Source organism: Triplophysa rosa, linkage group LG7, assembly GCF_024868665.1.
Source record: "Triplophysa rosa linkage group LG7, Trosa_1v2, whole genome shotgun sequence".
Classification (NCBI taxonomy): Eukaryota; Metazoa; Chordata; class Actinopteri; order Cypriniformes; family Nemacheilidae; genus Triplophysa; species Triplophysa rosa.
The window spans coordinates 19,315,504-19,329,896 of NC_079896.1; the positions used below are offsets into that span (position 1 = coordinate 19,315,504).

The 14,393-nt window shown below is 38.0% G+C and overlaps 1 protein-coding gene across 1 annotated transcript in view; it reads left to right on the forward strand.

Moving 5' to 3' along the window:
* Positions 1 to 14,061, forward strand: part of ube2o (ubiquitin-conjugating enzyme E2O) — a 63,131-nt gene extending 49,070 nt beyond the window's left edge. Inside the window, exons 15-20 of the mRNA XM_057337470.1 lie at positions 3,141 to 3,405; positions 7,487 to 7,957; positions 8,268 to 8,404; positions 9,917 to 10,120; positions 12,147 to 12,204; positions 12,814 to 14,061. Coding sequence (XP_057193453.1) covers positions 3,141 to 3,405; positions 7,487 to 7,957; positions 8,268 to 8,404; positions 9,917 to 10,120; positions 12,147 to 12,204; positions 12,814 to 13,562 — 1,884 coding nt within the window. The 3' untranslated portion in view covers positions 13,563 to 14,061. The remainder of the gene's footprint in view (positions 1 to 3,140; positions 3,406 to 7,486; positions 7,958 to 8,267; positions 8,405 to 9,916; positions 10,121 to 12,146; positions 12,205 to 12,813) is intronic.
* The last annotated feature ends 332 nt before the right edge of the window (positions 14,062 to 14,393 follow it).

A 14,393-nucleotide genomic window follows, 5' to 3' on the forward strand; every position in this document is an offset into this window, starting at 1 on the left:
CAATGTACATATTCATTACATTAAATACAGACGCGCGACAAACATGCTGAAATATTGAGCGAAGCAGTCACAACGCGAATGAGTTGCAACGCGCTCTCTTCACTCGCAGACAGTCACCACGATAGAGCAAGCTTCCGTCCCGAGCACTTTGGGGAAAAGGAGAAAATGCCGCGTATTTTCCATGAATTTTTAATGCTTTTAAGATGGTATTGGTCAGCTACGAGCAGGGTCGCATCACACTGTGCATCCCTATAATTAATCACATTCTTTGCGATTAGAAAATCACGTTTCACCACATCGCGATTTAATCGCAAATGCAATTAATCGTTCAGCTCTAATTAACAGTATTTTTAAGTAACTGGATTGGCTATTTAGGACTGTATTGGCTATGACTCGAAGATAAATGCTACACTAAGACTTTCTTCTCGGCAATACATAAACATTAGCCTCTTATTTGTTGAGCAAAGAATGTGCAGTAAGTACCAAACAACCAGTTCCTTATTTATTTACCCTTGAATTGCATACATGCAGATATGGTCCAAAATGTATGCAACACTTCATTCACATTAGAAACGGGGTGGGGTGATGCTGTTTTACAGACAGTTTGAGGTTGAGTCACAGGTTGTTGTTGTTTATTCTTGGGTTAAATACTTGCAAAACACACTTTAACAGACATGAAGGATAAACAATGGAGATGAGAGGTTTCCACCTGAAAGGGAAGGATTTGGACAGCTATTTCAGGGCTCTAGAGTGCTACCAATTTTGTCGCACATGTGACTAAAAAAAATCTGGTGCGGTGCGAACAGCCGTTCGAGGGAGAAAAAAGTCTCCGCGACTCTGAAAGTCTCCCTTTGATTCAACAACAGACACACATTAGGCCCATATCGTGGTCTAAACCAATCAGAGATAGTGAAGGGCGGACCCCCCTCTGATTGGCCGTGGTCCAGATTTTCCTGTACTTGTGTGTACCAGAGGTCGCGTTAACCGAAAATTCTCAGATTTTTTTTACCAGTGACAGAAAAATCTGAAGGCCGTCCGTCATTTTGACGGATTACAATGAGGGCAATTTGTAACTCCCCGTTTCCCTTCATTAGAGCGTGATATGCTCGCGAAGGGACGTGCGTGTTTTCACCTGTCATTGTTACTGACTAGACATATGTGATGCGATCTGGGAAAACCCGCCGGATGTCGCGCTGGGGCATGGGAAAGACAGTTTACCTATCAAAGTAAACCACATAACATGAAGAATGAAGGAGTAGCAATGCACATTTCCCGCCAGTCCTGTGTAAACTACGGCATGCAGTCAAGTTTTTTTATATAATGTTTTCGTGAGATGACAGAGCTCCCCGTCTGCAGCACCGGGAGTTATCCGATCCAAAAAAATGCAAGGGATGATCAAAAGTCCAGACACTATGCACATGATAAACAACGTAAAACTTGCTTCACTGCTTATTAGTTGTTGTCCGTAATGTTTGCGAGTTTCCTTGTGTAGTTATAATGGCAGAGCTCTCGTTCTTTAAGTGTGCCCGCACCATTTTCCTTACTTTCGTTTTATTCAAACAGTTTTGTACAGTGTTTTTATAGACTTCAACACTAGGAAATGTTTTTTTATTAAATTGTTATTAAAGTCTTTTACCACTGTAAAGTGACTTTTACTTGTGATACTGGACTGTTGTGATTTTATTTTCATCACTTATCTTTAAACCCGTTTTCCTCCAAATTCCGTTACATACACAAGGTGTGAGCAAAATAAAAACTGATTTGGAAAGGGCTTGAATATGGTATCAAAAACTGTAATATATAAATTTGCACCATGTGTTGGGTTTTCCCAGATCAAATCACATATGAACATAAACATTAAAACATTATATATATAGATGAATATAAACAACAACGGCTTTATTGGGCATTCAGTTGTATTAAAATACAACAAGTTCCGAGACGCAAGTACAACGTGATGATGTCACGAACATACTAATTACCACCTAAAGCCACCTTGCACCATAGTGACGGGTAATAATAGATTATGATGGATTTTTTACGAGCCTGTCAGTCAAAATGACGGACAATAAAAAAGTCTAGCGCAACCTCTGGTGTGTACGTGTGAAAATGCGTGTGCTGCAGTCAGACAGAGAGGTGAGGAGCCTATAGCCCCGTCAGTTAAACAGAGTGGATGTAGCCGCGGATGATGAGAGAAGATGAAAAGAACGATTGACAACTTTTTTGTGAATAATGTTAAGTTAAGGCCTGATCCGTCCGAAAATCATAAGCAATGTTCTGACACGGAGCCATCAACCTCCCATGTTATGTCAAGCCCTGCTCCATTTATCTTGAGATGTTTTAAGTTTAAATTTCATTTCAGTGAAGCACTTTAAGCACCAACACTTTTTCAGTAAGTTACCTTTCTTGTAGAATTGTGCTTCAAATAAAGAACTGTATGTTGACCAGATTGTTAGTTAGTCATTTACAAGTCAATTTTGCCTATATGGACAGCGATTAAAAAAAAAAGTGAACTGGTAAAACGTGTTAAATGCGATGCGGTCGAAAATTTGGGTGCACCTAACTTTTGTGCTGGTGCACCTAAGAAAAAAAGTTAGGCGCACCAGTGCAACCAGTGCAAAAAGTTAGTCTAGAGACCTGTATTTTGTACGTTTCTTTTTTGTTTCCCAGCAGTTAAAGTCATTTTGTTTCATTTTTGTTGCGATTTGGTTACCTGTAATTAGATTGTTAATTCTAATATTGACAATATTGTTCCAGTCCAGAGCATTAGTGTGTTAAGATTTAAAGGTCATGGCGAATTATATGCAAGGGGACCCGCGGTGTATGTAGATAGAAATAGCTCATTCTAAGGTAATAAAAACAACGCTTCATTGTGTAAGCTCTTTATACACCTCTGAAGACATTATGTATATTATATTGCATTTATGTCAATAGATCCTCCAAAAAATTACACACTGGACCTTAGAAGTAGAACATAATGATCATGAAGTGGGGGTGGGGGCTGGTTTCTTTGCTCAACTCTTGCCTACCTTTTTGGATTCTTGCTTTGGATTTGTTGGTGGACCCACACCTTATTGCCATTTGGCAAAATCAGATCAGGCACCGATTCTAATCTGTATTTCTCCCTTTCTTTGATTTAGCACTTGTATAATGTGGAGTCAGAGATTGAAGAAACGTATTATGACTCAGCGGAAGGCAGCAGTAGTGGTGCTTCATCTGAAGAGTGGGAGGATGAGAGTGACAGCTGGGAGACGGATAATGGACCTGTGGAGGAGGAACCAGGAGGAGGGGACAATGCTGTAGTCTCCTCCCCCACCAAAGGTCCTCCTGCTGATGGCAAAACTAATGGTGTGAATACCTCCACCACGGAATCACCAGGAGCTATGTTCACATCTGAACTTCCTGGTACAGATTTTCTTCCTCAGTTAAATTACAAAGTTTGTTATGAGTAACTATTTAACAATATTTAACTTTTTTATATAGGAAACCTTGTAGTGTGAGCACCACAGCAGTCTCACAGCTCTGTGATCTGAGCTTGCCTTAAGGCTAAAGCATCATCAAGGACACTTAATTGTGCAATATTATCACTTGATTCCGGTCTGTTACTTCTGTTTACACTGGCTACTTTTACGTATGCTTCGAAAAATAAGATAGTTTTGGCCAATATTGTAATGCACAAGTGCTTGCGCTCACTATTGCACTTCATGTAAATGGATTTGTCCTTTATAACATTTTTACTTTTATTTCATTGATGTTTTAACTGTTATTTGTTCTCTAAATTTGGTTTTATGAAAAGATATACAATGACAAAGGCTTTCAATTCATTTCAATTACATGAAGTATTTCAGATAGTGATACACAAATGTGGGCATGTCTGAATTCAAGCATTTCATTCAATGGACATTAGATTAGATTAGATTCAATTTTATTGTCATTGCACATGTACAAGTACAAGGCAACGAAATGTGACCTCTGCATTTAACCCATCCAGAGAGTAGTGAACACACGCACAGCAAGTGGTGAACACACGTACCGGAGCAGTGGGCAGCTATCACTGCAGCGCCCGGGGAATGACATGGGTCATGACATGAATTTATTTTGTTCCCTGAGGTGTAATTATAATAATACTATTTTTGCCCAAAAAACACACTGACCTTTTTCTAGTCGCTTTATAATTCTATCTATTCATAATTAATAATTATGTAATAATTGTCATTCAATAATCGGTACTAAAATTCAGCATTAGTATTTCCATCAGTCACAAGAACACTCTGCGAAGATCTCCCGATCTTAATTAAATAATTAATTGACTTGTTAACTAGAGATTCACTCTAAATGAATTAATGTGTATTAAAGGGGTACTCCGCCCCAAAATACAATCATTTACTCACCCTCAAGTTGTTCCACACCTTCATAAATTTCTTTGTTCTGATTTGGAAAAAATGTTAGCAACTGATTTAAATTTCTGGAACATCATTGACTGCCGTAGTAGGAAAAATGATTGTGTTTTTTTGTTCTGGTGAACACAAAAATGAGATATTTTGAAGAATTTACGGTCTAGGGCACCTTTGACTACCATTTAAATTTTTCCTACTATGGTAGACAATGATGTCCCAGAAATGTCAGTGGCTAACATTTTTCAAAATATCTTTCTTTGTGTTCAACAGAACAAAGAAATTTATACAGGTTTCAAACAAGGAGTAATTCATGACCAATATTGGGAAAGTTACTTTTAAAAAGTAATTAGATGTAGTTGCTAGTTACTTCTCACAAATAGTAACTGAGTTACTTCATTATAAAAGTAACTAATTACTAGGGAATGTAACTATTGCGTTTCAGCACGTTTCAGTGTGGATAGGGCGAAGAGCATTTTAAAAACGAAAACTTCGTTTTCAACGGGAAACGTATGGACAAGGTCTCAGCTAGTAAATTTGTGGCAGCATGTGACGATGTGAGGTGCTTCATTAGATAATTACTTTACACCGACATAGAGCCTCTTTTTTCCTGGGCATAAGTTGCACGTTAAATACACAATCTTGCCTATCACCTTAACGAGGGAAAGTAGTTATAATATTTCCAGTTTGCGACTCCTAGGCGTTGGTGTACTGTGTGCGACTGTGCATGTGTGTGAAAACCCGCCCTACTCTGCCTCTGGTTGGCAAATTATGGAAATTTTCTCCACCTAAGCCAATCATCATCAGTTATTCGGTTGTCTTCAACCCACCAACACACACAACAATCATCATCAGTTATGTGTCCCACCCCCAACACACAGCAGAGAAAAAAAACTTGCAGGTCCTTTGGCTGAGACAGAGCCTACTTGGATGAAAACCGCTTCATTGAGCTCAATTGACCCTTTGCAAAGTGTATGACCCTTTTGCTATGTCCCACATCAGCCAAAGCACTCCCACTGCACTAAAGAATATTTATCGTGAAATAATCTTTTCTGGGAAAAAAATGATGTATACTTTCATTCAAAAGCAATAAGAAAGTCTGCAATATGCATTTGAAGTATATATTCAGTAGGGCTGTGCAAAATTATCGATACATGTAACTATCGCAATATTTATTTTTTCGATAGTGTATCGATAAATCATGTCATATACATACGGCCAAAAGTAAGTGGAAGCTATCATTGCAAAAAATATAAGAACGCTTGGAGCTCTCAGAGCTGATGTGTGGGTGCGCTTTGGTTTTCAAAAAAGTAATGGAGTAATGACTTATATAAAATAATGCTGTTTGTAGGCTTTGCAAGTCATGACACAAGTCATTGGCTACTGCAGTGCATTAGACAAAAAGTTTATTAAGAAAAGTAACAATGACATTTATTGTGCTTTCACGGATGTGACACCAGCACATTTACAGCACGGATGAACCAGAGGTTTTATATTGCCCATGTTCATTGTTTTAACTGTAATGCACCACAACAGCCAAGTGACTTGCGTGACCCTCCTTATTCCCCTGTGCTACCCACTTGAGGGGCGCAATCCACAGTTTGAGAACCCAAACCTCTGATCTAAAGGTCCATGCATCGCACATCATGGCCACTCTGCAGAGGTAAGGGATGTTTTTACACTTATAGTTTTTACCTTACAGAAAACCCCTGGTGGTGCACAGCATGTTGTATTTCTAGCTCTACTTTTTACATTTTCTACTTAAAGTATTGCAATATATCGCAAATGTGTATCGTATCCAAATACATAGCAATATTTTGTATCGTGACCCATCTATCGTGATATGTATCGTATCAGGAGGCACTTGCCAATACACAGCCCTAATATTCAGGATGTGAAAGTGACTCGGAATAAAGTAAACAAAATGAAGATCGAATCTCTAGCCTAACATACTGTGTTTGCTGTAACGACATAACGTCTGGATAGCGCCATTGGTTTCTGACAGGTTTAAGCAATGGGTGAAACTGTGATCATGACAATAAAGATCAAATTTGACCTCCGATAAAATTCTGGCAGTGTTGATGAAATGCAGTCCTTCAGCGCAGATCATATAACAGTCATTCTATGAGGTAAAACTCTGGACAAGTCTTCTTGTATGAGTCTGTTTTAAGAAGTCTTTATTGTTGTACATTATGACAACTAAGATTCCACAGTGACATGACTTTTAGCAGGGATCATGTTCGTACAGTGTGACGGCCAGCAACAATCGCGAAGGACTTTTTAAAACCACATAATGCGCAGCCGGTTAAACTCTATGGTTTGATTGTGACGAATAGCAACAGGGGGCGCATAATATCGGTGTTATGATTGGTCTGGCCTGTCAATCAAACTCCACGCGAAGGGTCATTTATAGAAACAGTAACGGCATTGTAAAGAGGGAAACAGTAATTTGTGACCCTGGACAACAAAACCAGTCTTATGGGTAAATTTTTCGAAATTGAGATTTTACATAATCTGAAAGCTGAATAAATAATCTTTCTATAGATATATGAGTTGTTAGAATAGGACAATATCTGGCTGAGATACAACCATTTAAAACTCAGGAATCTGAGAGCACAAAAAAATCAAAATATTGAGAAAATTGCCTTTGAAGTTGTTAATCAGGGGCGCTGTGGCAGACCATCCACTCACAAAAATAAAGTTTTTATATATTTAAGGTAGGAAATTTACAAAATATCTTCATGGAACATGATCTTTACTTAATACCCTAATGATTTTTGGCATAAAAGAAAAATCGATAATTTTGACCCACACAATGTATTTTTGTCTTTTACTGAAAAAGTTCCCGTGCTACTTAAGACTGGTTTTGTGATCCAGGGTCACATTTGTTTGATTACTCGTTACTGAAAAAACTAATGCCATTAGTAACGCCGTTTATTAATAACGCCGTTATTCCCATCACTGTTCATGACAGAATTTTCATTTTTGGGTGGAGTATCCCTTTAAATAAAATTAATCATGTAGCAGTTGGTGTAGAAGTTCATTAGCCATGTGCTGTTTTCACCTACGGCTAACTATCTTCCCTGTCTCAGGTGGAGTCCCTGCATCTGAGGAGAAACATGTTAAAGAGACCCCACCGCGTGGTTTCCGTGAGCTCAAAGAAGCCCTAAAGATCTTAGAGAGCCTTAAGAACATGACTGTTGAGCAGCTTTGGACCGGATCACCAACCTCTCCCACTGCCGAACCTTCAGCCGCAATGGCTGCCACAAGCCCGGCTGATGCTAAACCCACAAAGGAGAAACGCTTCTTGGATGACATAAAGAAACTTCAGGAAAACCTGAAAAAGACTCTGGACAATGTGGCAATTGTGGAAGAAGAAAAGATGGAGGCTGCTATAAAGGAGGAGAGATCATCTGCGTCAGTGGCACCTGAACCTCAAACGCCTGTACGTTCTGAGTGGCCCAGTGACACGCCCGTTTTGTGTCAGCAGAGTGGAGGCAAACCTGGTGTTACCTTCACCAGCGCTAAAGGAGAAGTCTTTTCTGTTTTAGAATGGTCACCAGGTAAAATACACAAGTGTTTAATAAATTAATAAAAATCTTAGTATAGTCTTTCTGTTTTAATTGTTTTGTCTGTAACAGTAGTTGTATATGTATCTTCATTTAGACGTTTTGAAACAATTCATCTGTGTAACTCAACTTACTATATAGAAACAGTCAGGAGAGTGTGGAACAGCTGATTTTTAGAGCACCTTCAGTGGAAAGAGAGTGACTGAATCTCAACACTGAGATTCAGTACTGCCTACTCGGTGTTTATTTTGTCATATTCTACAGTGTTAATGTGGTCTGAAATGTTCCCTCTTACTCTTTCTAGAGACACACTCATTTAAAAAAATGGAATTCCAGCCTGCGGATGCAAAGAAGTTCTTTAGCACTGTAAGAAAGGAAATGGCCCTACTGGCCACCTCTCTGCCCGATGGCATCATGGTGAAGACTTTTGAGGACAGAATGGTAAAAACGCCATAAACGTCATAAACCCTATTAATAGATAGAACACTGAAAATAATTTTCTTGAATATGAGTATGTTTTGTGATAGTAAAATAACATCCTTAAATGCATTCACCTGAAAAAAATACGTGGTCTCAGAAAATGTATCTTGAATATGAGTATGGTTTGTCTTATGGCAGTAGCAGATAAATACAATAAAGAAAAATACATTAAAATACATTTATCATTAATAAAGAAAAATATTAACAGAAAAATACAAACAAAAAATTAGGGCTGTCAACGTTAACGTATGCGATTAATTTTTTCAAATTAACGCGTGAAAAATATTTAACTCAATTAACGCAGCATCCGTTTGTTTTGACATTTTTGTCTAGCGTTACATGATGTAATCACGGTCTTATTCGTGTACAGGCTTTTAAACCACTTAAGCGCAATTTTAAACAGTTGCTTTGACGCGTTCAATGAAGATAGACAGCTTCTAAACTGTGGGACGCGGCAAAACGCAACGCGAGGTCCAGTCTGGTGTAAACAGTCATGGGCTGAAGGCTGCGTCGGTGAATCTCTGTCAGACAGCGCATCCGTGTTAAGTTCTCTTTCGTGCTTGAATGGATAAAACCATACAAGATTATGTCAGAGAGCCCGTTTTGTCTAGCATTTTCTTAAGCAAGACTTCAAAGTGTAAAATAAAATCTTAAATGAATGCAAAGAGTTGTGAAAATGGGAGTGCGGTGACGGTCAGATCTGCGTACTGAGACAGCTCTTAAAGGGGCCACGTTCTTAAACGTGCTGCTGTGACTACTGTCACTAACGTTAATCAAAGAACAAAATAAAAGAAGAAATCAATGTGATTTTGTAGCTTTAATGAGAATTCTTCTGCATTTAATTTATAATTTAGCATTAAAGACTGTAAAGTGTTTGAGAACTTCCTTCAATTTCTGTATATTTCATGATAGCTCTCAATTATATTGTTGAATGGCTATAATTAATGTTAAAATAATCAATTTAATAGAGACATCAGTTACAGTACTAATATCAAAATGTTTTCTTTCATTCATAAAATGACGCTGTTAAAGAAATATGTTGTTTCTACATCAATTTGAAAATTAAATGTGAAATTATTCAAATGTAAAAGTATATTTTAAAATATTATTGTTATGTGTGCTTAATCGTGATTAATCACAGAAAATGTGTGATTAATCCGATTAATTTTTTTAATCGATTGACAGCACTAAAAAAAATACAAATCAGGATGGATTATCTAAAGTGTGAATTTATTTTGTTTTTAGATACAAAAAAAAGAAGAAAATGATCAAAAACATAACATAATTGTGAAGCTGCCTACACTAGAAGTATCTCTCTTTTAGATGCCAATACGTATTTCTATTTATAATTTTTGTATAATATTCAACTATATTTATTCTGCATTTTACAGTTTTATTGTTTATGGGAACAATTGTGAATATTGAATATATTATAAGAAGGGGGTATGATTATCTTCATGTTTTTCTTCCCAGGATCTTTTCTCAGCTGTAATTAAGGGCCCTAATCGCACTCCTTACGAGGATGGACTATTCCTGTTTGATATCCAGCTTCCAAATATCTATCCTGCTGTTCCCCCTCTCTTCCGTTACCTCTCTCAGTGCAGCGGACGACTTAACCCCAACCTCTATGATAATGGGAAAGTCTGTGTTAGTCTGCTCGGAACCTGGATTGGAAAGGTGAGCTCAACCCCCTGAACAAATTTTGAACATGCAGTGTTTATTACTAATATACTGTTGTTAATTTCTGTCACTTTGGAGAAGGACTGTACTTTTGCCTTTGTAAGTTCTCTTTAAGGCAGGGGTATTCAATTAAAGTTCCAAGAGGTCCTGTCTTTATATTTTCTTCCAAACGGAGGTCCAGACAATGTTTTTTGCAAATAAATAAATATTGAATCAATTTAGCCCAGTTGGATATACTGTATAAAAGATATGATCTTTTATCAGGCCATTTATTTTATATTTTGATATCCACCGTATGTATGTATTGTAGGCTCTGTGGCTTTAGGGGAATGCCCTCTTAATAGAAGTCTGATAATTAATATTTGTAAATAAAAAAAACTACTGACAACATACAAACAACAAATGTAATGTAACAATTAAAATGCTTATCATAAACAGAAAACAGTAGTTACCTACTAAATTAGCCTTTCTATACCATTCATACCAGAACTACATCTATCTTTAAATAATTTCCCAATTAGAACGTTGTTCATTATAAAATGTGATCCTGCTTGTGAAAACCCAGCAAAAGTCCTTCATAAAATCATCCTACAGAATATTCTGTGAAAATATAACAATATCTTCAATACTGACTGAATAATGCCAAAATCTTAGTGAAATTAATGCTTGAAATTAATCTTTGATGGATTAGATTCAATTAGATCATGAGACTTTAGCCTGGGTTTTCACAGGGTCACAAATGTTTACATGCTGATCAATAATGTTAATGCTAAATGTAGATAAAAACGTTATGGTTAATAAAATATCACAAATCTGGTTGAAAGGTTGAAGACATATAGCAAACAGTTAACAGACTGACAGATACAAATGCTTAAATTTTTGCTGCATTTTGTTTACTGTAGTGTGTCCATTTACCTGCTCTGCGTGTCTGCACTACTGTTGTTAAAATAAGCACGTGTTTGCTGCTCTTCATGCGGCGCGTCTTTGGCGATAGAGAAGCAGCGCGCGCGGAGTGGAAAGAGTTAAAATGAAGCGCGTTTGGCACTAGATAAAGATATTGGAGGATATAGCGGCAAAAGATCAATTACATAAATGTTCCTGAGAGTGCGTGTGATATGATTCTCCGTAGGGCTGTCACGATTATTAAATAATCGTCTCAGATCATCGCAATTATTGCACATCGCTATAGAAGACACTAGGGGGAGCTGTAGTGCATCTGCATATTTTATTGTATATATTGTAACTAAAGCATGGTAATTCTTGTAAAATGTACCACCACAACACAATCACTTAAAAAAAACTAAAGCATATACTATAAAAATAACCTGCAGTACAATTTAATATTATTTCAGTGTGAAAACCAGTCTACCAAATCTCATTAACATGGAAGTAAACTTTTATTGTAGTCTTGCAAGTGAGAAAAAAAACAGACTAGAAGCTTTGCTATGACTGATAGCATTTTAATAGTGGCTTCATTTCACTCCTGATCAATTTACTTAATTTACAAGTATTTGGCTGTTGTATTATTGACAGGTAAAAGCCTAAACCTTAAGTATGATGGCCCAATTTTTTCCTATGTTTTCCAAGAAAAAGAACATAGTCTTTATATTCAGAACAATATGGTCGTTTCAAAGCTGAATAAAAAATGTATGAGAATTAAAAGTCAAAGCTCTAAAACAGACAATTAATCGTCATAATCGCAATGATTTATTAGACGTCAGCCAAATTTCATAATCATGACAGCCCTAATTCTCCGTTGCGTAGACTCGTGGCTCAATTTAAACAACCAAAATAGTCAAAAGTTTAAATGGTTTATTAGGCTATGTCTCGTGGTCCGGATGGAACGAAGCAAAGGTCTGGATCCGGACCGCGGTCCGCCAATTGAGGATGACTGCTTTAAGGGATCATATCAAAATATTTTTTTTCCAGGCCAGTGTTACAGTTATAGAGGTTTTTTGTTCATTCTGTGATGTGAATATTTGTTAATGTGCATATTTGTTGTTTGTGATCATTCCTCTCACAGGGCACTGAAAGATGGACCAGCAAATCCAGTCTGTTGCAAGTGCTTATCTCTATTCAAGGTTAGTTCAAACAAAATATTTTAGCTGTGCCCTCATTGAGCTAACTCCATAAATAGAATATATTTTTAGGGCTGTTTTATTCAGGGTCAGGTTAGGGATGCAAATCGGTTCTGATACGGTACAGATGGTACTCAACCAGAATGCTTTTTTCAGACTAGACAACCTAACAACTAACTTTGAAGACTTAAACAACACTGGTCCAGATACAATTTCTTTTTTTACTTTTTTCACACATATATCTAACTTCTAAGGATGTTCGTTTAACAATTTGATTAATTTCTAAATCTTCTAATTGGTTATATTTTGTTCTAATGTTTGTTTGGTGGTAAGAAAAACTAAACAGGAATTGTTTCTGGACCAGTCTGAACGGTAAAAAAAGGTTTTTTAAATATCCCCAGTCTAGTAATTTTACCCATCTGTGTTAGGTCAAAATAAAAACTTGAATACATTGATAGACTAAAATAAAAACAAGACCTAAAATTAACTGAAAAACTGAAGCCGACAGAGTACTGTATGTAAACTAAATTAACCATCATTTGAAACCAGAATCCAATTTAAAATTCTACTACTATACTAACTGCATTCCAGCACTAATAATATTTTTTCCAGGTCTGATCCTGGTCAACGAGCCGTACTATAATGAGGCCGGGTTTGACAGTGACCGAGGCCTTCAGGAGGGTTACGAGAACAGTCGCTGCTACAATGAGATGGCACTCATTAAGATGGTGCAGTCAATGACTCAGCTTCTCCATCATCCTGCGGATGTGTTTGAGCAGGAGATCCGGGAGCACTTTGCCTGCAATGGCTGGCGGCTGGTCCATCGGCTGGAGTCCTGGCTGGAGTTGCATGGGGGCGTAAATGACCGCGTGTCACAATGTTGCGGTGGCAGCCTCCGTGCGGAGCCTCTGGAAGAGATTCCCTCAGCTTTGGCCAGTAGCAGCCCAGACAAGCAGGAAGTGCGGAGCCAAGAGGATCTCGAAGACTCTGGGCTCAGTCCCTCTACAGTGGGGCTCAGTGGAGCTTCTGGTAAAGATGGGCAGCAAGAGCTGAGCCAGAACTCAGAGTGTGATAGTTCAGATGTGGGAGGCATGAGATCTGAAATGGCAGAAGGTTCTGAAGGGCTGTTCGCATCTCAACAAAGCGGAAAACCGTGTCAGGAGTCTCAGCCAGCTGTCAGACCAAAGAAACGAAGAAAGAGCTATCGCAGCTTCCTTCCAGAGCGTAGCGGCTATCCCGACATCGGATTCCCGCTCTTTCCACTTTCCAAAGGTTTTGTGAAAAGTATGCGTTCAGTCCTCCAGCAGTATCGAGCGACTATGACAGCTGCTGGCATTCCGGAACACCATGAAAACAAATAACTGCCCTCTAGCCCTCTTGTTAAGCCCCCAAGAGCTGCGCTTTATCCCCTTTAACCCTTGGCCAGCTACTTGGATTACGTCAGACTGACAGTGTTTACTAGCAGCCTGTGTTATTGCTTTGTAGCACATTTCTAGTTTGCTTTTTTGCCTTTCATTTGTCTTCAGACAGAAGCATACATATTTGTTTGTATTGTAACACATTGAAATTTCAAATCTTGTTTCCCTGATGACAACCCTGCCGACATGGCACTCTCTCAGGGACGTATGGACAAAATGGACAGACGTGAGACATTATAGATGCTATGGCATAACTGAAGCTTTTGGTATGTTGACGTCAAGGTATGAGGGAATAAACTGCCAGAGGGAACTGATTCATTGTTTCATGGGATACTTGGTCGTAGGTGCTGTCCTCCCTGCTGTGGGAGGGACAGAGCCTGTTTTTGATTATTTTTGCACAGTTGAAGTTGGTTTACTTGCAGAAATAAAGGAGTCTGCATGGGTTTGTCTAAGATTCCATAACATTTCAATTCAGATGTGATTGTATATCACATGGTGGTTCATCAGACAACCATATTTTCCAGCATGACTTGCTCTCTGGTCTATACTTCCAGATGTGCAGTACTGCTTGATGCATTTCATTGCTTTTTCATTTCTGATCAATGTTATCATTTCTTTTCAAGGTTGGTTTCTGACATTTGATTTGCAACTTCAGAAGACAAAATTGGCCAGTCATTTGTACTGTATACTTTAGGCCCTTAAACTTCCTGATTCACGAAATACAACCAGATACACGAAACAACTCTGACACTGGAAACTAACATATGATTTATT